The 27,024-nt window shown below is 46.1% G+C and overlaps 1 protein-coding gene across 3 annotated transcripts in view; it reads right to left on the minus strand.

Annotated features, from left to right (window-relative positions):
- The window catches only part of ehf (ets homologous factor), a 47,202-nt gene extending 20,457 nt beyond the window's left edge, over nt 1–26,745 (minus strand). The window contains exons 1-4 of one of the 3 annotated variants that reach the window (XM_072591850.1): nt 26,289–26,745; nt 11,509–11,613; nt 5,310–5,603; nt 2,901–2,960 (exon numbers count right to left, since the gene is read on the minus strand). In XM_072591850.1, the coding sequence (XP_072447951.1) occupies nt 2,901–2,960; nt 5,310–5,603; nt 11,509–11,587 (433 nt within the window). In that variant the 5' untranslated portion in view covers nt 11,588–11,613; nt 26,289–26,745. The remainder of the gene's footprint in view (nt 1–2,900; nt 2,961–5,309; nt 5,604–11,508; nt 11,614–26,288) is intronic. The other 2 variants (XM_072591849.1, XM_072591851.1) reach the window with 2 other exon arrangements.
- Nucleotides 26,746–27,024: the final 279 nt, after the last annotated feature.

The raw sequence follows: 27,024 nt of genomic DNA on the forward strand, positions 1-27,024 counted from the left end.
AACATGTCCATGCTGACCAGATATCCTAAATTAATCTAATCCCATTTGCCCAAACTTGGCCTATATCCTTCTAAACCCTTCCTATTCATAAACCCATCCAGATGCCTTTTAAATGTTGCAATTGTACCAGCCTCCACCACTTCCTCTGGCAACTCATTCCATACACGTACCACTCATTGCATGACAAGATTACCATTACATCCTGTTTAACTCTTTTCCATCTCACCTTTAACCTATGCCCCCTAGTTTTGGACACCCCACCACATGGAAAAGACCTTATTGTGCCCTTCATGATTTTATAAACCTCTAACGCTCCAGGGAAAACAGCCCCAGCTGATTCAACCTCTCTCTATAGCTCAAACCCTCCAACCCTGACAATGTCCTTGTAAATCTTTGTGAAGATTTGTAGTTCAGGTTGATGATAAGTATGTAAGTTAGCTCGCTGAGCTGGAAGGTTTGTTTTCAGATGTTTTGTCACCATACTAGGTAAAATAGGGCAGCATGGTAGCACAGCGGTTAGCACTGCTGCTTCACAGTGCCAGAGACCAGAGTTCAATTCCTGCCTCAGGCAACTGTCTGTTTGGAGTTTACATATTCTCCCCGTGTCTGCGTGGGTTTCCTCCGGGTGCTCCAGTTTCCTCTCACAGTCCAAAAATGTGCAGGTTAGGTGAATTGGCCAATCTAAATTGCCCGTAGTGTTAGGTAAGGGGTAAATGTAGGGGATTGGGTCTGGGTGGGTTTCTCTTCGGAGGGTCGGTGTGGACTTGTTGGGCCGAAGGGCCTGTTTCCACACTGTAGGGAACCTAATTTAATCAAAAATAAAAATCATCAGCGAGTCTCCAGTGAAGTGCTGGTGGTAAGTCCCCCCTCTCTATCTATAGATCTTGGTTTCTTAAGATGGGTGATGTCATTTCTGGTTCCTTTTTTCTAGAGAAGGTCGATAGGATCTAAGTTGATGTGTTTATTGATAGAGTTCTGGTTAGAATGCCATGCATTTAAGAATTCTCGTGTGTGTCTTTGTTTCACCTGTCCTAGGATGTGTGTATTATCCCATCAAAGTGGTGTCCTTCTTTGTCTGTATGTATGAAAACTAGTGAGAGTGGGCCTGTCTTTTGGCGGCCAGTTGGCGTTCATGTAACCTGGTGGCAAGTTTCCTGCTAATTTGTCCAATGTTAGTTTTGTTAGTCGAATCTAATGGATAGAAGCAATCATTTCAACACCGAGAAACGGAGCTGCATCAAGATATTATTTCAACGAGCTACATCACACTGCAGCACCCAAGAACTACAAACGGCAGAAGAAAAATATCTCTACAACATTTTCAAATAAACGGGTACCAGTGAACACAATCCCCCGATTTATCAGAACCAAACCCAAACAAGCAGACACAACGCAACCGAAAGCTATAGGCACATTACCTCACATCAAAGATATATCAGAAATGATTTCCACACTGCTCAGACCCCTTGGCATCATGGTAGTCCACAAACCCACCAACACACTTAAACAGCGACTAACGAACCTAAAGGATCCATTAGATACCACCAGACGTCATTCAAAGATACCATGCACGAATTGTAAAAAACACGACATCGGACAAGCAAGCAGGCAACTTGCCACCAGGATACATGAACACCAACTGGCCACCAAAAGACACAACCTGCTATCACCAGTTTCCATACATACAGACAAAGAAGGATACCACTTTGACTAGGCCAACACACACATCCTAGGACAGGCAAAACAAAGACACGCACGAGAATTCCCAGAGGCATGGCATTCTAACCAGAACTCCATCAATAAATACGTCAATTCAGATCCCATCTATCTTTCCTTGTAAAAAAAGAACTGGAAATGACATCACCCATCTTAAGAAACCAAGACCTATAAATAGAGAGTTGGGACATACCATCAACACTTCACCAGAGACTCTCACTGATGATGTTACCTTTATGGTGACAAAATGGCTGAAAATAAATGTTCCAGCACAGTGACCTAACTTGCATTCCAAACCCTTTCAAGTTTCACAACATCCTTCCTATAGCAGGGAGACCTGAATTGCATGCAGTATTCTACAGTTGGCCTAACCAATGTCCTGTACAGCTGCAACATGACCTCTCAACTCCTGTACTCAATGCTCTGACCAATAAAGGAATGCATACCACACATCCTCTTCACTATCCTATCTACCTGCGACTCTACTTACAAGAAACTATGAACCTGCACTCCAAGGTCACTTTGTTCAGCAACACTCCACAGGACCTTAACATTAAGTGAATAAATCCTGCCCTATTTGCTTTTCCAAAATGCAGCACCTCGCATTTATCTAAATTAAACTCCATCTGTCACTCCTCGGCTCATTGACCCATCTTTGGATCAGTATGTGGATCAGGAGGCTGTTGTTCTAGTTGAGGGAGATGATTGCTTTATTTCGGTTGGGGAGATTATAGTGTTGGAATAAAAGGGAGCTGGTTCCCTCTGTGAAGCTGTCATTCTTTGCTGCAGCTTGTAGTTGGTGTCAAGCAAGTGGCAGGTTGAAATTTGTCCTGCAGGCATGAGTATTCAGACACTGGGGAGGATCGTGGCGTACATATTGAGTTGGTTATTGTATGTAAATTCCACAGGATCTTGCATTTGAATTGAGGGTTTGTTTTGTCCCAGACAGGCAGTTATTTATAAATACGGGGTGTGATTTTCCGGGATTGGTAAGGTTGTATTTGATCCCAGAGTTAGCAATATACAGATTCTGAAGTGTAGCACATACAGATTGGGGAATTTATTTTGTGTGTGTGTTTGTTTGTTTGTGTGTGTCTGTGCGCGTGCGCGTGTATCTGTCTGTGGATGGTTTTATTTAGTGTCGACACCATTAGATTGAGATAGATGATAGCCCAGTTGCTTACCAATTGCTTGCGATTTAACCGTACCATTGACTGGGAACAGCATGCCATTGAGAAATACACCTAGAGGTAAAGTAAAGAAGTTAGTTCCCTTTACTTCTTGGATGTTGACAAATATCTTGACATTAATTGGTCCGAAATGTTAGAACAAGCCTAATATTATTTGGTCCTGTGTCTGTGATCAAATGTTTTGAGGAGGGGCTGTGTTCAATACCTTTGGGCGAAAATCCTCCACATTTGGTACCAAAACAAGATCAATACCAGACCCAGATTGGTTCAGATCTGTCCATGAGATGTCACGTCACTCTCACCCCTCCTCAGGACCACCTAATGATTATTTGAAATGTGCAGGGAAAACGAGCATCTCAGACATTAATTATCCAACCATGTCACTTATTATTAGATCTGGCACCAACTACAACCTTCTCTGACAAGGGGATGGTAATTAATAGGTCAAGCTTTACATATTTTATACTTAGAAACTCACCAGGCGTGACTAGCCATGGGTGTTGAGAGTACGTTGCTCATGGAAAGAAAAATGCCATCACTAGTCCTGAATTGCATGCAGTATTCTAAAGTTGGCCTAACCAATGCTATAGGAAGGATGTTGTGAAACTTGAAAGGGTTTGGAAAAGGTTTACATGAATATGTATGCAAGTTAGGTCACTGTGCTGGAACATTGATTTTCAGCCATTTTGTCACCATAAAAATGGCCTGCTCTAGTCATTCTCTTCGCCTCTGAATACAGGTCAGTTCCTTCTGACTGACAGTGAGGTTGATGTTCATTCCTACAGATTTTATCAGGTCATTTATTCAGGAGTTTGCCTCATGGATGAGTGAGGAGCTCCCAGTGAATCTTGCTGCCTGAGTGCGCTGGGGGTGGGGTGGGGGAGGGGGAGCAGTTTCCATCCCGTCCTTTCCCCTGCCTCCCCAAGAACAGGTTTGAAAATAGCAAAGCAGACCATCCTCCATCCGTACGTAACCCCATCAGAAGTATTTTTCTCTTTAGAAGTGTGCAGTAAATTAATGAAAGGATTGAGCGTTGTGACGAGGGACAAATGACTGGAAGGCCGGAATGACTAGGAAGCTTTCCCTTCACAGCCAGCTTTGGATGCTTGGTAGCCCAGGAATCTGTGGGCTTGTACAAATACTTAACAAGCTTGAACACAAACCCGAGACTGACTTTAGGACATGATTGAGAGAGTGCTGGACTGCTAGAGGGGTGTCTTTCAAACACAACATTAGATCCGTCACATGGGTATACCGAACGCTATCTTGAAGAAGGGCCGCAAAGTTCTGTTTTCTCCCCCAACTAATCACTAATCCAGTTTGCGCTCGTCATCATTACATTTCTGTCTGTAGGACAGCCCTATGCATACATTGGCTTCTCATTCTTCAACATTGCACTGTAGTGGACAGTGAGTAAAGATACCTCAGAGCACAACGGGATCTTAATCAGATGGGCTGAGGATTGGCAGATGGAGTTTAATTTAGATAAATGCGAGGTGCTGCATTTTGGAAAGGCAAATCTTAGCAGGACTTATACACTTAATGGTAAGGTCCTGGGAGTGTTGCTGAATAAAGAGACCTTGGAGTGCAGGTTCATAGCTCCTTGAAAGTGGAGTCGCAGGTAGATAGGCTAGTGAAGAAGGCGTTTGGTATGCTTTCCTTCATTGAGCAGAGCATTGAGTATAGGAGTTGGGAGGACACGTTGCAGCTGTACAGGACATTGGTTAGGCCACTGTTGGAATTCTGGTCTCCCTGCTAGAGAAAGGTTATCATTAAACTTAAGGCGGTTCAGAAAACATTTACGAGGATGTTGCCGGGACTGGAAAGTTTGAGCTAGAAGGAGAGGCATAATAGGCTAGGGTTATTTTCTCTAATTTTTGGAGTCTGAGGGGTGAATTTACAGAGACTTATAAAACCATGAGGGGCATGGGTATGTTAAAGAGACAAGGTCTTTTCCCCAGGATAGGGGAGTCCAAAACTAGAGGGCATAAGTTTAAGATGAGAGGGGAAAGATTTAAAAAAGAAACTTTTTCACACAGAAGGTGGGACGGGTACGGAATGAGCTGCCAGAGGAAGTGGTGGAGGCTGATACACTTGCACCATTTAAAAGACATCTGGATGGGTATTCGAATGGGAAGGGTTTCGAGGGATATAGGCCAAGTGCTAGCAAATGGGACTAGGTTGAGTTAGGATATCTGGTCAGCACAGGTGGAACCAAAGGGTCTGTTTCTGTGCTGTACAACTCTGTGATCTAAAAGGTACTCCATTGACTGCTAAATACATTGGAATATCCTGAGGCTGGAAAATAGGGCTTTCTTTGTTTCCTTTTCATCTTATATGAAAGATTTGACTGGAGTTAAGTCGTCGAAATATGGAAATGTAGCCTGACACAATGGTACTTGCCTCTCTGCTCTGCCACCAGCGGCTGTCCAGGTGAGTGCAGGCACTTGTTGCTCCACTTTAGGTTCCCAAGGTTGGCAAAGAGAAGTGGGCCCAGAGGTCCAGCCACTTGGTTAAAGTGCTCCAGAGACATGGAACACAACTGCTCACCCGTTAGGTTGAAGTCTTGAAAGTGAATACAATTGGCGTCCAACTGGTTGGCATCCAGGGTGTGTTGGAGCCACTCCCACAGTTGGTACTTGGACCAGAGCTGGGGGTGAGTCAGATGCCAGGAGCTTCCACTGTACCCGCTTGAAACTGGAGGGTACAAACACATGGTGAATGTCACAAAGATACAATACCAGCAGAGTCTGAAATTCCCCAGTGCTGAAAGGCTCAGTGAGGAGGCTGAGCCCAGGGCAATATTTGAAAGGACCAAAACCATCCTGCTGAAGCTGGGGTCACCTTCACATTAACAGCTGAGGTGCATGGGGAGGGGGGCACCAACTGGGGTAAATGTGATGGCACCATTAGGATCTTCTGTTGAGGCAGCAGCCTGGTCCTTACCTGTCGGGGCCTCCCAAGCTAGATGTCAAGAGGGGCCAGTGATGCCTTTTCTCACTCACTCCAACTGGAATGTCAAAGAATCCCCACAGTGCAGGTACATCTGGCCCATCGAGTCTGCACTGACTCTCCAAAGAGCATCCCATCCAGACCCATTCCCCTGCCTTATCCCCAGAACATTTCCCATGACGAATCCACTTAGCCTGCACATCACTGGATACTGCAGGGCAATTTAGCATGGCCAATCCACCATCTTTGCACGTGGGTGTTAGATTGAATGGGATGGCCACAATCACAGGGACACCCCCCCCCACAGGGCCAGCCTGGCAGCTGTGGCAGGGCCTGTTTTTAATTGAGGTTTCTCTCAACTCAATGAGCAAACCGACATCCAGAACCACAACCTGAGCTACAAATCTTCTCAAAACTCACCAAGTTTCTCTCAGCGCAGCAGAGGGTGCCTCCATTTTGAGGTGCCATGCCTGCCTCATCAGCACCCCCTCCCCGCCTGCCTCACCATCGCCATGAGTCCTCCATTTGGAAACCTGGCATCTCGGGGCCATCCTCTCGTCCTGAATTACCTCTGAGTTGACCACCTATGGTAACTGGGGGGGGGGGGGGGGGGGATTTGTAACAGACATCGCCACCTCCGGGCTTCAGATGTCAGTACCATGACCCAACTGGGCCCTGCCCAATGTACTTCCTAATGTTGTCTCAGTCATGGTTCAGAGTGGAGCAAATTTCACCTCAGGGTATGAAGGCAGTGGGTTCAAGTCCCACGTCAGGGACCAAAGGACAACTTTTAAATTGACTTTGTTGCTGCACTGTCTTTCAGATGAGATATTAAGTTGAGGTCCTGTCTTCCTGCTAGGGTGCGTGTAAAGATCCTATGGTATTAACTTGAAAGGCGGTGGAGTTAGAGCTGTTGTTTTGGTGAGGATCAATCCGTGAGTTGATGTTATTGAAAACAAATGATTTGTTACTGCAAATGTCTGAGAACTTGGAATGGAAGATACGCGGAAGCTAATCCGGACACAGCAAGTGTGAATACACTTCTAAACAAACTTGGTTGGATATAAAACACTAGGAGGTGAAAGTGAGTCTTCCTTTCTCACTCCATGAGTGAATACTGATATTTTCCTTTCTCCCTCAACACCACAATAAGGCATTGTGGTCAAAGCAAGCATCTGCCACTTATTTACTGTGGAGGCGGTATTGGTGTTGTGGCAACGTTACTGGATTAGTAATCCAGAGACACAGGCTAATGCTCTTGGGTCACGTGTTCAAATCCCACTGAGGCCACAAATGCAATGAACCGTATGTGGAATTGAAAGTTAGCAATGGTCACCCAGGCAACTGTCACTGATTGCTATATAAAAAAGTTGTTTTGATTAATACCCATTCGGGGAGGAAATCTGCTGTTTTTACCTGGTCTGGCCGACATGTGACTTCCACACCCACAGCAATGTGGGTGACTTTGAAATGGCGTAGTAAGCATCTCTGGTGGAGGACAATTAAGGAAGAACAACAAATCCCTGTGTGCAACACCCAAATCCAATGTAAGAGTTTTTAAAAAACTTGGAAATGCTTTAAAACCTCAGCACAGGGATTGCTGAAAAGAGGGAAGAAACGGATATGGAGAATATTCACTGAGGTAGAGTAAGGGTCCATTTTATCAAAATCCCTTTTGTTTACTTCTGTGGTTGTTGTACTGGAAGGAATTTTGATTTTGAATGCTGAGTCCTGATACAGTTTCTGAGGTCCTCCCTGCAGGTTATTTGGAGAGCAGATGAAATGAGCAGAATTTTTCTTCTGCGCCAATACAATCTCATGAAAGGTCCTCCCCACCTCAACCACCACAACACACCCTGCACCCCCCCCCCCCCACCCCCCACATGCATATTCATCAGTCTTTAATACTGAAATTAAAATGTTTCGCAAATATCAGTAATAGGCTTTATCAATTGATTTAATAAGGAAAGGAATGGTTTTGGGAGATCCACAATTAGTATAGGAGGGTTCCACCTTTATTTGCATTATGTAAAAACCTGGACTATAACCTGATGTTGTGTGAATTTTAACTTTATCCTCACCAGTCCAATACCGGCATCTCCAAGTCATGTGTGAAAAAAGGTATATTTGTTGAAATCTTTCCTTTTGCAGCCTTCAGTGCTGATCACCAGAAATACCAGTGGAAACGCAATTCTTGGTATTTCTTGCAAATTGTCCTGATGAGTGCATGATGAACCTCTATTTTTTCAGTATTGCTCAAGTCCCATGCTGGCAAATGATGAATAGCTAAATGTATTGGTGTTAGTCTTGGCTCACTGGGAGTGCTGTCACATCTCAATCTGCCAGGTGTAGGACTAAGCCACAGTCCACAATATCCAGGCTAATGCTGCACTGCAGTACTGAGGGATGCTAGCTGTCAGACAGGCCATATTGATGATGCAATGATAACCTGAGGCTATCTTAGGGAAATGTTGAAGATTCCAGGGCACTATTTAACAAAGAGCAACAGTGTTTTTATTATACACTTCCATGGGATAGTAGTGGAACACTTGGCCTTTGTTTCCTCTCCCTAATTACCTTGGAAGTGAATCATAGAATCCCCACTATGCATTAACAGACCCTTCGGCCCAACAAGTCCACACTGACCCTCTGAAGGGGAACCCACCCAGACCCATTCCCCCACCCTATTACTCTACATTTCCCCTGACTAATGCACCTAACCTATACATCCCTGAATACTGTGGGCAATTTAGCACGGCCAATTCATCTAACCTGCACATCTTTGGACTGTGGGAAGAAACCAGAGCACCCGGAGGAAACCCACACAGACGCGGGGAGGATGTGCAAACTCCACACAAACAGTTGCCTGTGGTGGGAATCGAACCCAGGCCCCTGGTGCTGTGAGGCAGCAGTGCTAACCACTGAGCCAGCGTGCCACCCTGTGCCTCACCGTGTTGGTGAGCCACATTCCTGGACCACTATAGTTGACATGACGGTGTGTGCCACAGTGTGTAAGGCCACATTTTGACACGGCAGTAATGAGGGAAGTACCTCATGTTCCCAAATCAGGATGTGGGAGAGGAGCTTGTAAAATTACTCTGCCTTCTTTCTATCCAGAACCATTAGTCTCCAGAAAGATAACAGAGTGCACAGTGGTGCCTGTAATGTCATGAGAGTCTGAGGGGGGAGAGGGAACTACAAACTGGGCTCCTTTTACAGCACTTAAATATCAGCCCAACATGTGCTAAATAATAAAACAAAGTTTTAGTATGAGAGGACACCCTTGTGTTAATATTCTAGCAGGGCAGCAAATTAGAAATATCGTTGAAAATAAAATCACCACTTTACACTAGCATTCCGGATTCACTCCACCAACTGGGTTGGAGGGTTTGAGCGACAGGGAGAGGCTGAATAAGCTGCGGCCATCTTCCCTGGAACATCAGAGGCTGAAGGGGTGATCTTACAGAGACTTATAAAATCATGAAGGGCATGGGCAGGACGAATAGCCAAGGTCTTTTCCCCAGGGTGGGGATGTCCAAAACTAAATGACGTAGGTTTAAGTTGTGAGGGGAAAGATTTAAAAGGGATCTAAGCGGTAACTTTTTCACGCTGAGGATGGTGCATGTATGGAACAAGCTGCCAGAGGAAGTGTTTGGAGCTGTTACAATTATAACATTTAAAAGACATCCAGATGGGCATAGGAAGAGGAAACATTTAGAGGGATATGGGACAAATGCTGGCATCATTTAGGATACCTGGTCGGCATGGACAAGTTGGACCGAAGAGCCTGTTTCCGTGCTGTACAGCTTTCTGACTCTATAACTGACTGAAACAAAGAGGATTTTAACTCCTAAGTACATGTAGCAGCAGGGTTATCTGGGAATTCCCGAATCCTGGATACACATAATCTCCGGCTGAAACTATTTCCTTAGAATCTTCCAGCAGCCCCTCTCGGACACCAGTTGTTGCTTTTGGTCACTGGAGAATATACATGGTTCTTCGTGTGTGCTGCCTTCACACTATTGAATGGTGACCTTCCCAGCAGACATAGCCTAATGATAACAGTGCCACTGGGAGGTGACCTTTCAACCTTCGGCAGTCACCCTCCGGGACGATTTTAATTCTCTCTACGTCCACTCTCCAGATAAATGAGTGGCTTCAAAACTGAGGCCCTTTACACCTTGGAAATGGTGCAGATTAACCTTTTTAAAATACTGAATATCATTTCGAATATATGTGTTTGTTAATATTGAGAATCTTTCAAAGTGCAAATAGAGTCATGCACCTCAGACAGTCAGCAGTCTGACAGATTAGAAACTATTAGATTAGACTTTATACCACTCCTCATTCTTAAGGGTGACAGTTAGCTCAGTTGGCTGGATGGCTGGTCTCTGATGCAGAGTAATACTAACACTATCAGTTGAATTTCCACACTTCATAGTGATTAGCACTGTTGCCTCACAGCGCCAGAGACCCGGGTTCAATCGCCACCTCAGGCAACTGTCTGTGTGGAGTTTGCACATTCTCCCCGTGTCTGCGTGGGTTTCCTCCAGGTGTTCCGGTTTCCTCCCTCAGTCCAAAAATGTGCAGGTCAGGTGAATTGACCATGCTAAATTGCCCATAGTGTTAGGTGAAGGGGTAAATGTAGGGGAATGGGCCTGGGTGGTTTGCTCTTCGGAGGGTCGGTGTGGACTTGTTGGGCCGAAGGGCCTGTTTCCACACTGTAAGCAATCTAATCTAATCACTAACTGAGATTACCATGAAGGACTCTCCTTCACAACCTCTCCCCTCACCTGAGGCATGGGGACCCTCAGGTTAAACCACCATCACTCAACTATCTCTAATGAGAGAGTGGGACTATGGCGACTTTACTTTTAACTCTATGATCAGTAATTCCTTTCAAACAGAAACATTGCTACGAGTTTTTCAAAAATAGACATTTGCACAATTCAGGAATAAGTGAGGACTGCAGATGCTGGGGATCAGAGTCGAGGGTGTGGTGCTGGAAAAGCACGGCAGGTCAGGCAGCATGGGAGGAGCAGGAGAATTGACATTTTGGGCATAAGCCCTTCATCAGAATTCCTGATGAAGGGCTTATGGCGGAAACATCGATTCTCCTGCCCCTCAGATGCTGCCTGACCTGCTGTGCTTTTCCAGCACCACACACTCGACTCATACAGACAGTTCAGTCAACAGTTGTATATTTGGCTTGTTATTCATACGCTTTAGTGTATCATTAGTAGATCTTATCTTTGACTTGATTTATCCTGATGGATAACTAATCATTGCAAGATAAAAAGGAAATAGGTCAGCAGACATAAAGGGCTTGAATAATCGCTTGGATGTGTTGTGACACAGAGTGTGATTGAAAGATGTGGGGTTTGTGAAGTTAAGGGACATGTTCTCTTGGAAAATCCTCTGAGGCACATCGTGGTTTTTTTTTAATAAGTTGGTATAAAATGTGTGACAGGGACTTCTTTTACATTACCAGAATGTAAGCTACAGAAATAACAGCACCTGAGATAATAGTCAACAGGGAGAGGTGTAAAGCCAGTTGCTGATTCATTCTGTTGCATTCTACAACAATATCCCAAAACCCGTATCTACCCCCAGTGGTTTTGCGATGATTTTTTAAATTTCAAATTCCTACCATTGTTTTCCAAGTCGGGGCTGTTCCAGGGGAATGGCAATTGCTGAAATACAGGGTCAGATCTGAACTGAACATTCATTCTGCTTCCTCCAATAGAGTCATGGTCTGAAATCAAAAAAGGAGAGATGTCATCGTTTTCCCTGGTCTTGCTGTTAAGGTGTTGCTAGTTCATTGCTACTCAATGGAAAGGGTTTGGAGCTTACACACAACGCCAACATTCAATTGTCGGTCTAAAGGATGCGATTAGATAGCTCTCTCCCCACCAATTTGTTCAGGTTAGCGGGGACAGTGCTGAAACACAGCAGCAATGTGGCTACTTCAGACCTGCTGAAGGCAAAAACACTGCAGACACTGGAGATCGGAAACAAAAACTGAACCCCCTGGGGAAACTCAGCAGGTCTGGCAGCACCTGTGGAGAGGAATCAAATTCTGGAGAATCAGATCACTGGATGTAGGTTTGCTCTCTGAGCTGGAAGGTTTGTTCTCATACATTTTGTCACCATACTAGGTAACATCTTCAGTGAGTCTCCGAATGAAGCACTGGTGGTGTAGCCCACTTTCTATTTACATGTTTGAGTTTCCTTGGGTTGGTGATGTCATTTCCAGCAGTGACATCATTTCCAATGGTGATGTCATTTCCGGCTCTTTTTCTCAGGAGGTGGTAAAAATCATATCACATTAACTCAGTTCCTCTCTCTCTCTCCGGATGCTGCCAGACCTGCTGAGTTTCCCCAGCATTCTTGTGCTTGTTTGTCTTTCTGCTGCTCGAGGACTCTGAGAAAGGACACAGAGCTGGACCTTTGCCATATCAGAGTGATTTAAGAAGCAATATGACCTAGTAGAAAATACTTTGAAAGGTTTTAAAACTTAACCCATCCCTGACACGATGTTTGCCTGACTTTCACCATTGGCTCTCCATCTTTCCTGCATTTCTCACATTTTATTCTCTCTCATACTTCTTCCTCTTTACTGCCCTTTCCCTGCTTCTTTCACAGGCTTATAACACAATTACTAAGGGTTCGTCTTTCTTGCACAGAAAGGTCACCTGAGTATATCGGAGATTGCCTTGGCCTCCTCAATGCCCTTTGCCCCCGCTTCTTGGGTTTCCTCATACTGTGGTGGCACGCTGCCTCACAGCACCAGGGATCCAGGTTCGATTCCCGACTCAGGCAACTGTCTGTGTGGAGTTTGCACATTCTCCCCGTGTCTGTGTAGGTTTCCTCCGGGTGCTCTGGTTTCCTCCCACAGTCCAAAGATGTGCAGGTCAGGTGAATTAGCCGTGCTAAATTGCCCATTGTGTTCAGGGATGTGTAGGTTAGGTGCATTGGTCAGGGGTAAATAGGGTAGGGGAATGGGTCTGGGTGGGTTACTGTTTGGAGGGTCGGTGTGGACTTGTTGGGCCAAAGGGCCTGTTTCCCCACTGTATAGTTTCCATGTTTCTATGTTCAGCACCCTCTTCCATTTTCCTTAATGCAGTGGTGATCATTGCTACCCTCATTATTGGTAGTCTACTATGCTCTGCACAGTATGTCTGACCCCTCCCCGGAACACACTGAAGGGATTCATACCAGACCACTTCAGGCATCTGAACCTCAGCTTCGGTAGTCCCACTTGACTGGTCACTTGTGTGGAGAGAGAGGCAGGTTTTATATCTCTCCTGAATGTAGATTTCTCCAGCTTCCTCATTTCCCTTTCCCCTTCCCCCCCCCCCCCCCCTTATCTCAGTCCCAACCCTCGGATTCAGCACCACCCTCTTGACCTGCAATCTTCTTCCTGACCTCTCTGCCCCCACCCCCTCTCTGGCCTATCACCCTCACCCTCACCTCCTTCCACCTATCGTATTCCCAGTGCCCCTCCCCCAAATTCACTCTCCCCTACCTTTTATCTCAGCCCGCTTGGCAAACCAGCCTCATTCCTGAAGAAGGGCTTATGCCCGAAATGTCGATTCTCCTGCTCCTCGGATGCTGCCTGGCCCTGCTGCGTTTTTCCAGCACCACACTTTTCAACTCTGGTACTCCAGCATCTGCAGTCCTCACTTTTTCCCTTTATATCTCTCCTGTACTGCAGTGGGAGGATCCCTCATTGAAGACATTGCAACGTGCAGCAATGGGCAGCCCTCGTCTCTGGGGATCCATTCATCAAGGCGACGGGAAGGGGGACTGGAATAACTGTGACACCTGGACCTGAAGAGTACTGTGGGCATTATGACTGCTGCCCGTAAACAGCGCCCATCCCTAAAAGAGGCACTCTGGATGGTTATAGTGCAGTTGTCCTTCAATGGAATGAAAGCCCTTTCTGTTGATTAAAAACCACAGGGAGGTCCATTGGAGTCTGATGGCTACATCCATAAGGTCAATGGCACCATGCTCTTGGGGAACCCACTGGTGACTGTCCAGGCTCTCATTGCTTGTCTAGATCACTTCAGTAGTGCACTGTGACTCTGGCACTCTTGGTCAGCACCTTGAGGCACAATAGGCTGAATGCATGGAAGATCCCACACATGTCCCAGTGCATCGGTGAAGAGAAAAAAACCCAGGGTGCCACAGTGATCTTCAGAACCATTCTCATCAGGTATCTCCATGGGTCTCAGAGCAGCCTGGAGAATAGGATTGAAGTCAACGCTAGCCTCCCTCGAGTCCCTTCACTGACATCCATCCCCCAGGCATCTGCAGACAATATAGACTTAAGGCCTTCACAGATCAGAGAACGGTGACTGAATGCATTCCTGGCGAAAAGCTTCACGTATGAAGGAAGATTTGACAGATTGGAACTTAACTCAGTTGGAGTTTAGATAACCGAGAGTTGATCTTAATCGAACACTCAAGATGCCGGGGAGACATAGGAAATCGGAACTGATGTAGGCCATAATTCCGTCACTCAACTAGATGGTGGGATGTGATGAGGTAGATGGTGGGGTGGGGGTGGGGTGGGGGTTGTAGAACTAGGGAGCACAGTTAGAGGTCTCCCTTTTAAGACACAGATGGGAATGTTTTCCCCGACAAGAGTCTGTGTCTGAGGAACTCTCTTCCTCAGGCACCAGTGGACGCTGGGCCACTGGGAGGGAAGGGTTATGGAGGGCTGAGGGAGAAGAGCAGAGGCCCCAACTGTCATCTTATGAAATGGCAGAGCAGCCTGGAAGGGCCGAATGGTCGCCGTTTCCTGTCACGCTTTGCTCCCTATTAAGACTACTCCTGGGCATTTATTGGGCAGAGGCTCTGTAACTCTGTGCCTCAGGGACTAACCCTCTCACTGCTGTTGCTGCTGTAGAGGGAGCGATGCCTGAATGCCCCTTCCTCTGTATCTGCCTATCAACCTCCCCCACACCCCCCCCCCACCCCGACCCCGACCCCCCCCACCCCCCAACCCCGACCCCGACCCCCCCCGGTTCCGGGGTTCCCTTTCACAGGCGATGCCAGGATTACTCTCAACCAGTTGGATTGCAGCCTCTCATGTCCTACCAAACCTCTCCCCCGACCAAACCTTCCCCTTACCAATGCCTGCTGAATGGAGCACTGCTGCCCCTCCGCTTGCCATTCACATTTGGCCATACCCACCACCACCCTCACTTATCGGATCACCGGCTGGTCCTCTGTAGGATGGCAGAGAATGGCATGGATGCCGGCGGCTAGGCCGCAGTATCCGTGAGGTTTGGTCACATGAGCCTGGCTGTCGAAGGTTCAGGTGGGCCCTTGCTCTCCTAGGCACCTGTACCCAGTGTGGAGAATTCATCAAAGTCCCCTCAGTGTGAGGCAGCACTGGGTGCAGACTGGACCTGCCCAGAACTTGCTGTGGACATTAATACAAGGATCACTGCCGGGTCCACACTTACAGGACCATGCTCCGTCATTTTAACAGACAACTCCCCCTTCCACCACCAACCCCACACCTCCCTTCCCCCCCCACAACACACCACCCCCACTGCTACCCCTGCAGGAGGAACAGCTCCTCCTTTTTGAGGGCATCTCTCCAATCTATACCTTACCCCTTCGAGGCAAAAGGCGTTTTGAATAAGGCTGCCCGATGTGGTTGGTGAGGTGGTGTCTCTGCCCAGATTAGGAGTGTGACGTCCCAGGATTCCTGTGCACTGTTCACTAGTTACAACCGGCTGTAATGCCACCTGTCTGTATTGGGAATAACCACCTCCCGCACAAACTCAGATCGTGTCACAGGGATGAGCCCGCCTGCACCTTCCTGTCCACTGGGGAGCAACAGCACGACATGAGAGTTCTGTGCCTCAATCTTCTGTCCCCTGCACGTTGGCTCCAACCTGACCATTCTGGCTGAGGTAACACTCCAGCCATTGTGTCAGTTCTTGCGTAAGTGAGGACTGTGCTGTCAACTGAAGCTATTTAACAATGTAAATGTGATACCTGTACTCACATTTCCAAAGCAATGAACAGGGAGTGGCTGCAACCAGTCAGATATTCACTACTTGTTTACAACTCCTTCCTTTATGTGGATTATATGATTAGATTAGACTGCCTACAGTGCGGAAACAGGCCCTTCAGTCCAACAAGTTCACACCGACCCTCCGAAGAGTAACCCACCCAGACCCATTTCCCTCCGACTAACGTACCTAACACTAATTCACCTGGCCGGCACATCTTTGTGAATGTGGGAGGAAACCGGAGCACCCGGAGGAAACCCACGCAGACACGGGGAGAATGTGCAAACTCCACACAGACAGTTGCCTGAGGTTGGAATCGAACCTGGGACCCTGGTTCTGTGAGGCAGCAGTGCTAACCACTGAGCCAGCGTGCCACCCTAAATGGTAACAACTGGATGACAGTCAGTATCATTAGACACCACACACAGAATTGTCAAGGATGAGAAGGCACAAATATTTGTTGATGTCATTTTGGCCTCTATGTTCAGGTCTTTGCATCATGAAGTCTCAGGAACGGGTCCCTTCCCCCTCTTCTGTTTGTCCTGTCTAAAAAGGGTTACAGGGGAAAAACCGTGAAGTCACATTGCTCAGTGGGGAGCCAGTGCAGACACAACAGACCAAGTGGTCTCTCTGCCTGCACTGAATCACCATTTCTGTGATTCAATCCTCATTGTGACCTGTTGCTGAAGGCCAGGCGTTCAAACTGATCCAAGCCAGGTCCTGACAAGTCCTGGAGGGAACATTTTTTTTTCCTGGGATGGAGGAGATGATGAGTGGGGAGAAATCCAAGGCTATTCATCTCAAATTGACCAGATCAGGGCTGTGTCTGTGTGTGTGCGCGTTTCAAATTCCATAATTGCCTTACATTCTTGGCTGTAAATGTGCAGCACAGGATCTGGTGAACGCCATGTCACCCTCCAAATCCTTTTGTCGCCTGCAAAACCAGGTAAACAGAGGAACACTGGAACAGGAGGAGGCCATTCAACCCCTCAAACCTGTTCCAGCATTCAATGAGATCATTGATCTGTGACCTAACTCCATATACCTGCCTTTGGCCCATATCCATTAATACCTTTGCCAGTTGTGGAAGAGAGTTCCAAACATCTACTACCCTGTGTGTAGAAGTGCTTCCTAACATCTCTCCTGAACGGTCTGGCCCTAATTCTCAAACTACGATCCCTAGTTCTAGAATACCCACCAATGGAAACAGTTTATCTCCCCTGTCTTTTCCTGTCAATACCTTGAAGACTTTGATCAGGTCACCCCTTCACCTTCTGAACTCGAAAACAGGCCTAATTTATATAATCTCCCCACATAAATTAACTCCTGAAGTCAAAGTATCTTTCTTGGTAAACCTACAGTGTACTCCCTGATAGTAGTCAAGTTGGGCCTAACAAGGGTTTTGTACAACTGCATCCTTGTGTATGTACACTCACACTCACACTCACACACAGTATTTAATTTCATACCAACTAAAAAGTACACCAATCTCTCCCTTTCATGACCCAAAATGGATAACTTCACATTTGCTTACATCGAACTCCATCTGCCACAGATTTTGCCACTCACTCAGACTATCAATGTCCCTTTGTAATTTTATGCACACTGTTAACATGCCATCCAACTTTGTGTCATCGTCAAATTTGGAAATATGACATTCTAGGCCATTATCTAAGTCGTTAATAAATAATGATGGTACTAACACAAATCCTAACACTGGTCACATCCTGCCAATTTGAGTTTCTACCCATGATCCCTAGTTTCTGTTGCCTGCCACTCAACCAATTTCCCAGTCAGATCAGCAAGTTGTACTCAATTCTGTGGGCTCCTACCTTAGTTAACAGTCCCTTATGTTGGACTTCATCAAATGCCCGCTGGAAGTCCACATGGTCAACATCCATAGACATCCAGAAAGTGCACATTGCGCCTCTCCTCTTCAAACCCTGATGCTCTCCATCACACCGCATTGCCCTCCAAGCCCCACTCAAGACCACGTTCACCCTGATGTGTGGCGGGTGCAGTGAATCTGGCAGTGAGCAGCTCAAAGCTGCATATCTTCCATTGATGTCTGGAGGTCATAGAGAAACAGACCCTTCAGTCCATCTTGCCCATACTGACCAGATATCCCAACCCGTCTATGCCAACCAGTTATCCCAACCCAATCTAGTCCCACCTGCCAGCACCCGGCCCATATCCTTCCAAACTCTTCCTATTCATATACCCATCCAAATGCCTCTTAAATGTTGCAATTGTACCAGCCTCCACCACATCCTCTAGCACCTCATTCCATACATGTACCACCCTCTGTGTAAAAAAGTCGCCCCTTAGGTCCCTTTTATATCATTCCCCTCTCACCCAAGACCTCCCAACTCAATACTCTGACCAATAAAGGAAAGCATAGCAAACGCTTTCTTCACTATCCTATCTATCTGCGACTCCACTTTCAAGAAGCTATGTACCTGCACTCCAAGGTCTCTTTGTTCAGTAACATTCTCTAGGTCCTTACCATTAAGTGTATAAGTCCTGCTAAGATTTCTTTTCCCAAAATGCAGCACCTCACATTTATCTGAATTAGTCCTTGACTTTTGCAATTGTTGCACAGTGAGTACCTGAAACTGTCTCGAGACTACACAAAGTGTGCACGGCAACGCCTCGGAAGGAGAGATGAACGCGAGGATGGGTGGTAGTTGAGTGGGGAGGATGTGAACATGCCATGATCCCGAATGAAGGGTCCGGTCATGTAATGATCAATTGGCCTTCTCCCTCTCTCTCTCTCTCTCTTCAAAGGAGTGACCTGCTGACCATTTCCAATGGCTTCTGTTTGAGTTCGGGCTTTGGCCCCAAAACATATGCTAGCTAACGAAGTGATTTTGGAGGGTCTTTGCTCTCGTAATGAAGGAAGTTCGATAGCCAATTTGAACACAGCAAGCCCCCACAAACAATCATGAGATTTATTGCTGAATACCCTGCTTTATAGGTGTTGACTGAGGAACAGGTATTGGCAGTGTATTGAGGAGAATTCTCTTCTTCTCTTCAGGCCCTGAGAGGGCACCTCTGGCAATACTGTACTTTCTCGGTACTGTGCGAGAGTGTCGGTGTGGCTTCCCTGATCTTGGCTCTCAAGGGGGCTTGAACCCATAACCGTCAGGTTCAGAGATGTCAGTGTAATCACTAGAAACTTGAAGGGAAAGGGCCAGGCTGGGAAAACAGAATATCAGACGTATTATCATCTCTTAAAGGAACACCGCTGGGATTTAAATAGAAATGGCAGACTTTCTAAAGATCACCCAGTGGTAGAATAAATATGAAGACTGGAGACAGCTGATGTACAGGTAAAAATGGGGCGAATGAAATGGATTTGCCAATGTCCTGATGCACCTCAGAGCTTAGCCTTGCCCACTCAAACCTGCAGGGGACAATGCCTCTTATTGCCAGAGCAAATGATCCATGCTGAGCCACAGTAAAGGTGAGTCAGTCATGCACCTGGATATCAACCTCTCTCGCTCTCTGTATGCTTTACCCATCTGTACATGGCCTGCCACATTGCTCCAGTGAGGCTCAACACGAGACCATCTTTCCACTCGGAACTCTTGAGGCCTCCGCAACTCAACATTGACTTCAACAACCTCAGACCAGCTGCCTCCAGCTTTGTACCAGGTCTGTGTACCCTTGCTGTTGTTGGGAGCGTTTTCCAGTTGAGCTTTCTCCTCTGTGCCGCATTCAGATGGATTTTATGGAGCCATTTGTGCCTCATTTGGACCTAACCTTCATTGCTTCGCAGTGCCTGCTTAATCCACCTCCTGAAATCCTCCATGGTTTAACCTCCCCCAGACAGCAGCATATCACAGACACACATCTCCTTCCTTGCCCCTCTCCCCTGGCAGTGACTTAAATCCCCTGCATTTCTATCTTTCTACAGTTCTGGTGAAAGATCCTCGACTTGAAATGTTGACCAGGTTTTCTGCCGGAGTCCTTTGCTTGACTAGTTTGAGATTTCCAGGAGGTGCAGTATTTTGCTTATGTAAACTGGCTGACTTTCTGATGGTGCCAATTTATTTTTGATCTCACTGCGTTGAGGAAGAAGGGAAAATGATTGTGGCAAAATGCCAAATTAAGGTGCATTAGCAAAGGCCTTTATTTTTTCATGCCTGTTTGTCCCATTAGCACCTTAATGGGACAAACAGGCATGAAAAAATAAAGGCCTTTGGTTCTTTGATGCTGGCTGTATATTGTCATTGTATACATCACCAAACAGGTTCAGGTATGGCTTGTTTATATGCCACACTTGAGTTTGCTTTGAAAGGAACTCAATGGGAGTTAAACTGGACATGGTGTTAAACAGGTAAAAACAATGACTGCAGATGCTGGAAACCAGATTCTGGATGAGTGGTGCTGGAAGAGCACAGCAGTTCAGGCAGCATCCGAGGAGCAGTAAAATCGACGTTTCGGGCAAAAGCCCTTCATCAGGAATAAAGGCAGTGAGCCTGAAGGGTGGAGAGATAAGCTAGAGGAGGGTGGGGGTGGGGAGAAAGTAGCATAGAGTACAATGGGTGAGTGGGGGAGGGGATGGAGGTGATAGGTCGGGGGGCGCGGGAGGGTAGAGTGGATAGATGGAAAAGAAGATAGGCAGGTAGGACAGGTCATGGGGACAGTGCTGAGCTGGAAGTTTGGAATTGGGGTGAAGTGGGGGACGGGGAAATGAGGAAACTGTTGAAGTCCACATTGATGCCCTGGGGTTGAAGTGTTCCGAGGCGGAAGATGAGGCGTTCTTCCTCCAGGCGTCTGGTGGTGAGGGAGCGGCGGTGAAGGAGGCCCAGGACCTCCATGTCCTCAGCAGAGTGGGAGGGGGAGTTGAAATGTTGGGCCACGGGGCGGTTTGGTTGATTGGTGCGGGTGTCCCGGAGATGTTCTCTAAAGCGCTCTGCTAGGAGGCGCTCAGTCTCCCCAATGTAGAGGAGACCGCATCGGGAGCAACGGATACAATAAATGATATTAGTGGATGTGCAAGTAAAACTTTGATGGATGTGGAAGGCTCCTTTAGGGCCTTGGATAGAGGCGAGGGAGGAGGTGTCGGCGCAGGTTTTGCAATTCCTGTGGTGACGAGGGAAGGTGCCAGAATGGGAGGGTGGGTTGTCGAGGGGCGTGGACCTGACCAGGTAGTCACGGAGGGAATGGTCTTTGCGGAAAGGGGTGGGGAGGGAAATATATCCCTGGTGGTGGGGTCCGTTTGGTTTGTGCGGAGATTGGCAGGGTGGAAGATGAGCACCAGGGGTATTCTGTCCTTGTTACGGTTGGAGGGGTGGGGTCTGAGGGCGGAGGTGCGGGATGTGGACAAGATGCGTTGACTCAGGCCTGTCTGCCCTTTCATGTTTAATACATAATGTTAAAATAAAGGCTTGAATCTCAAGATCCAAATCCACAATATCATTGATTTCCAAATAATCTGACAACAGATGGCCCGGACATTGTTATTCGAATACAAAATATTGCACAGCTCTAGATTACAGGCAGTACCTGCTTAATGACATTGTGGGTTAATCTACAGCCACAGTTTAAGAAGGCAGCGCACCATCACCTTCGCCAGAGCAACTAGGGATGGGCAATAAATACTGGAACAGCCAGAGACACCTCCATGCCCCGGAATGAATGAAATAAATGAATATACGACAGCAATCTGATGCTGGCCATAACATTCAGGTTATGTTTCATACAATCAGAGTACAAACTCAGAGTCAAAAAGTGTGGCGCTTGGAAAAGCACAGCAGGTCAGGCAGCATCCGTGGAGCAGGAGAGTCGACATTTCGGGCATAAGCCCTTCATCAGGAATTTGGGGAGGGGAAGGGAGCTGAGAGATAAATAGGAGGGTGGGGGTGGGGCTGAGGGGAAGGTGCAGGTGTTGGGGGGGGGGGAGGGGTGATGGTGATAGGTTGGTGGGGAGGTTGGAGTGGATAGTGGGAAGCAAGATGGACAGGTAGGACAGGTCAAGAGGGTGGTGTCAAGTTGGAGGGTTGGATTTGGGATAAAGTGGGGGGAGGGGAGATTTGGAAACTAGTGAAACTTGGAATTCCATTTGGAACTTACACTAGTTTCCAAATCCCCCCCCCCTCCCCCCACCTTATCCCAGATCCAACCCTCCAATTCAGCACCACCCTCTTGACCTGTCCTACCTGTCCATCCTCCTTCCCACCTATCCACTCCACCCTCCCATCCGACCTGTCGCAATCACTCCGCCCCACCTGCATCTACCTATCACCTTCCCAGCTACCTTCCCCTCGCCCCACCCATACCCTCCTATTTATCTCTCAACCCCCATTACCCCTCCACATTCCTGACAACGGGCTTATGCCCGAAACATCGACTCTCCTGCTCCTCATATGCTGCCTGACCTGCTGTGCTTTTTCCAGCTCCACGCGTTTCAACTCTGACTCTCCAGCGTCTGCAGGCCTCAGAGTATGAAATCAGTGTTACAAGGAGGTAATAGCTTCCTGACTGCACTCTAACTGCTGAGCCAAATTGACACTGATTTTCAGAGAGTATTGGGGCGGGGAGATAGAGAGACAGTGATTAATTATTAGTTAATCTGCTCCGTTTTGACAGGTGCAGCAGTAGGCAGATATTAACATTGCTGCCCTTTGAACAATTCCTCTCCTATAACCCAGAACATCTATACGTTTGTCAAACCTCTCGACTGTTTTAGGTTGCCAGGCAGGGTAGGGGAGGAAACGAGCTGTCTATGAAACATTATAACACCTTTCCAGTTGTCCCACTGTTAGGCTTGAGGGTGGCTGGATACCATCCTTAACCAAGATTTCCCACACTGATACAGTCTCAAAGGTCAACAATGCAGTTAAATTGGTCCTTAGCTTTTTAATGGGCCACTGAAGGGCAATGAGAAAATGCCACTTGACTCTTCAAATGCATCTCTCACGCCAACTCCCATCCATGGCATTGCCTTAGCACCAACAATTTAATAAGAACCAAAGGATTTAGCACAAGGGTACACCATCCAGCCCCTCAAGCCTGCAACGCCATTCTGTAAAGTAATGGTTAATATTCCTGATGAAGGGCTTATGTCAATTCTCCTGCTCCTCAGATGCTGCCTGACTGGCTGTGCTTTTCCAGCAACACCCTCTTGACTGTGATTTCCAGCATCTGCAGTCCTCACTTTCTCGAATGGTTGATATGCCCTAGCAGCAGCTCCTCTTCTGTGTCAGCTCGTGACAGTCCTCAACTGCACAATCATTCCAAAAATCCATCTACCTCCTCTTTAATTACTTTCAGTGAACTAGCCCTCCACAACTGTCTGCAGCTGGAGAATTCCAGACCATCAGTCGCTTCTCGGGGAAGAAATTCTTCCACATCTCTGTTTGAAATGAGTGTCTCCTTATTCTGTAACCATGCCTCCTAGTTCGAGATGAACACATTAGTGGAAACATCTTCTCAACATCTACCCTGTCAAACTCCCGCAGAATTTTGTATGTTTCAGTAAGACTACCCCTCATTCTTCCAAACTCTCATGAATAAAGGCTGAACCTGTTTAGCTGTTCTTGATTAGTCGACCCTTTCTGTTTCTTTCCACAGTTCAAAGATGTGCAGGTCAGGTGAATTGGCCATAGTGTTAGGTGTATTAGTCAGAGGGAAATGGGTCTGGGTGGGTTACTCTTCGGAGGGTCGGTGTGAACTGGTTGGGCTGTTTCCACACTGTCGGGTATCTAACCTATCAATCTAATCCCTGGAATCAACCCAGCGAATCACATTTGAGCAGCTCCCAATGGTGACAAATCAAATCTGTAACCAGTATTCTAGCCCTCTCAACATCCCACACAGTTGGAACAAGAGTTCCGTTTTTAAACTCCATCCCTAGCAGTCAAGGACAAAATTCTAATTGTTGTCTTAACTACTTGCTGCACCAGCATGCTAACGTTTTGTGTTTCATGCACAACAATGCCAAGATTCTTCTGGGCTGAATGTTTTGCAATCGTTCTCCACTAAAGTAGTAGACTGCCTTTTCATTCTTCTTACCAATGTGTATGACCACCATTTTTTTCTGCATTTCACGCCATCTGCCAAGTTTTCGCCTACTCACGCAACCTGTCTATATCCCTTGTGGATTCCTATGTCCCCATCACAACGTGAATGCTCATCATCTATCATCAGTAAATTTGGAAACGTTACATTCTACGCCTTCCTCCATGACCCTATTATTGGAGATTGATCATTGAGATTTTAGAATTGAACCTTGTGACACTCCACTCGTTACTTTTTTCCAACTCATTCCTCATTAAACCTGACTCTGGCTTCTGTTGTGTTAACCAATCAGCAATCCACGATAATACATGACCCACAATGCTTTGGGCTCTTATCTAATACAAGCGCCTTTCATGTGGCATGTTATCCAACTCCTCTGGAAGCCCAAAGAAATTTTACTAGTTCCATTTATTTTAAATTTTACTTGTTATGTACTCAAAGAAGTTGAGCAAATTTGGCAAATATGATTTGTCTTTCACAAAACTATGTTGACTCAGTTTGAATGTATTTCTAAATGTTCTGCTATTTCTTCCAAACATTTTCCCAACAACAGATTAAAAAATAATTGGCCTACGGTTTCCTGATTTCTATTTCTATTCCTTCATGAAAGATAGTCAAATGGATTGGAAAATCAGAGAAAATGCTCGGCAAGATATAGAATCATAGAGCCACATAGCATGGAAACAGACCCTTCGGTCCAACCATGTTCCCAAACTATACTAGTCCCACCTGCCTATGCTTGGCCCATACCCCTCTAAACATTTCTTATTCAAGTACTTATTCAAATGTCTTTTAAGTGGCGTAACTGTACCCACATCCACCACTTCCTCTGGAAGTTCATTCCACACACAAACTTCTCTCTGTGTCATACAAATTGCCCCATATGTCTTTTTAAAATCTTCCTCCTCTCACCTTAAAAACATGCCCCCCAGTCTTGAAATCCCCCATCCTAGAGAAAAGACACCACTATTCACCTTAATCTATACCTCCCATGATTACATAAACCTCTATAGGGTTACCCCTGAACATCCTGTGCTCCAATGAAAACAGTCCCAGTCTATCCAGCCTCTCCTTATGACTCAAACCCTCCATTACTGGCAACATCCTGGTAAATCTCTTCTGAACCCTCTCCAGCTCAATAATATCCTTTGTACAGCAGGGCAACCAGAAATGGACACAGCACTCCAGAAGAGTCCTCATCAATGTTGTGTATATTCTCAACATAATGGCCCAACTCCTGTACTCAAAGGACTGAGCACTGAAGGCAAGCGTGTTTAATGCCTTCTTAACCACGCTGTCCTCCTGTGACGCAAACCTCAAAAGATTATGTACCTGGACCCCCTAGGTCTCTCTGTAATACAACATTACCCCAGGGCCCTACTTTAAATTGTACAAGTCCTGTCCTCGTTTGTTTTACTAAAATGCAATACAGTCTGCTCTGATACAATGTTCCCATGCGTTATAAGAAAATTGTGTAAAAGCAACACCATTTAAACCAATGGAGTCAGAATCACATTATAGCCAAAACAGGTAAGGAAAGTTTGCATTCTACATATAATGGTCTAAATTCTTTAATCACGTTATAGCCAATTTGTATTGAAGAAACACATGTTATAGCAGAACCGACCGTACCTCACATTTATCCAAATAAAATCTCCATCTGCCATTCTTCAGTCAAATGACCAGACTGATCAAGATCCCTTTGTAATCGTCGATATCCTTTTTTACTGTCCACTATACCATCAATCTTGGTATCATCCATAAACTCACTAATCATGTCTTTTATATTCTCATCGAAACCATTTCTATAAATGATAAACAAAAGTGGACCCCTGTGGAACACAGGTCTCCAGTCCAAAAAGCAACTCTCCACCACCACTCCTGCCATTAAGCCAATTTTGTATCCAAGTGGCAAGCTCGCCCTGAATCCAATGTGATCTAACTGTACTAATTAGTCTTCCATAATATCTCACTGGATCTCTCTCCTCCAATGTTTAATTACATTCCAAACCTGTGAAACCTCAACTTTCTACACTGGACATTGGCAACGTTATCAGTAGCTGAGGTCTCACTACGACTCTTGCACAATTACCTCCAATCTGTGAAGCTTTTAATTACTTACCTTAGTTTCTCAGCCAACTTTATTGTGATGTAGGTATTCAATATTTCAATTGTCTTTGTCAAAACTGCATTATGGAAGATATTAGCACCAACACCTTTAGCAGACAATAAATCATCAAATGTTTCCTGCTCAACGGATACTGACTGACCTGCTGAAAGTTTCCAGCATCCTCTGTTTGTACCAAGGCAAGTGTAATTAAAAGAGTGGGTGAATAAAGCTGTATTAGAAAGATAGTGAGCTTACCTGATGCATACCCAGAAATTCTCCTGAAAGATTCCAAAGCAATGGCTAAGATGATAGATGCACAAATCCCTTAACACTGAGAGAGAGGTAGCAAAGGACACATCAAGTTAATCCTGGCTCTCTGATTGATTGAAGATGGGGCCAGAAAGTCGTTTAATTCAAAGGCCTCATGAGGACTTTGTCAATTGTAGTTTGGGTAATGGAGGTTTTTCCCCAGTTGATTTCCTTTTATTCGATTGGCTGTAATTCAACGTTAAACAGAAACAAGCTTGTTATTTTGCATACACAGTGCTTTACATGAACATTTGACTTGCTAGTTCACCAACGCTGCAGCAGCTGTTAAAGACATGGTCGCGGTTCTGGACACCGAGCATCTTGTGTACAGTGACTGAACACCACTGAAGGAAGTTTCTTCAATAAATATAAACCAGTGCAGGAAATAGGTGATTAAAAATGAAAGGGACGTGCTGTCTGCCTCAGGTGCACTTAGAATGACTTAACTACTCAACTTTTTACGGTGGCAATCCTACAAATAGTTAATTACTAACCAGCCCTCTATATCAATAGCAAAACCAGTCTGACAGGTTGGTCTGTTTGTAAAGAGAAAATAAATAGGTGTCTGTTTTACTAATTAAAAGTATATTTCCTCCTTTAGCTGGGGACCTTTGAGAGATAGACACCTGCTTTCAGACTTCCCACATTCCCCACTGCAACAATGGTCCCATTCCCATTCCTG

The sequence above is a fragment of the Chiloscyllium punctatum genome, chromosome 22 (assembly GCF_047496795.1).
Source record: "Chiloscyllium punctatum isolate Juve2018m chromosome 22, sChiPun1.3, whole genome shotgun sequence".
NCBI classification, from domain to species: domain Eukaryota; kingdom Metazoa; phylum Chordata; class Chondrichthyes; order Orectolobiformes; family Hemiscylliidae; genus Chiloscyllium; species Chiloscyllium punctatum.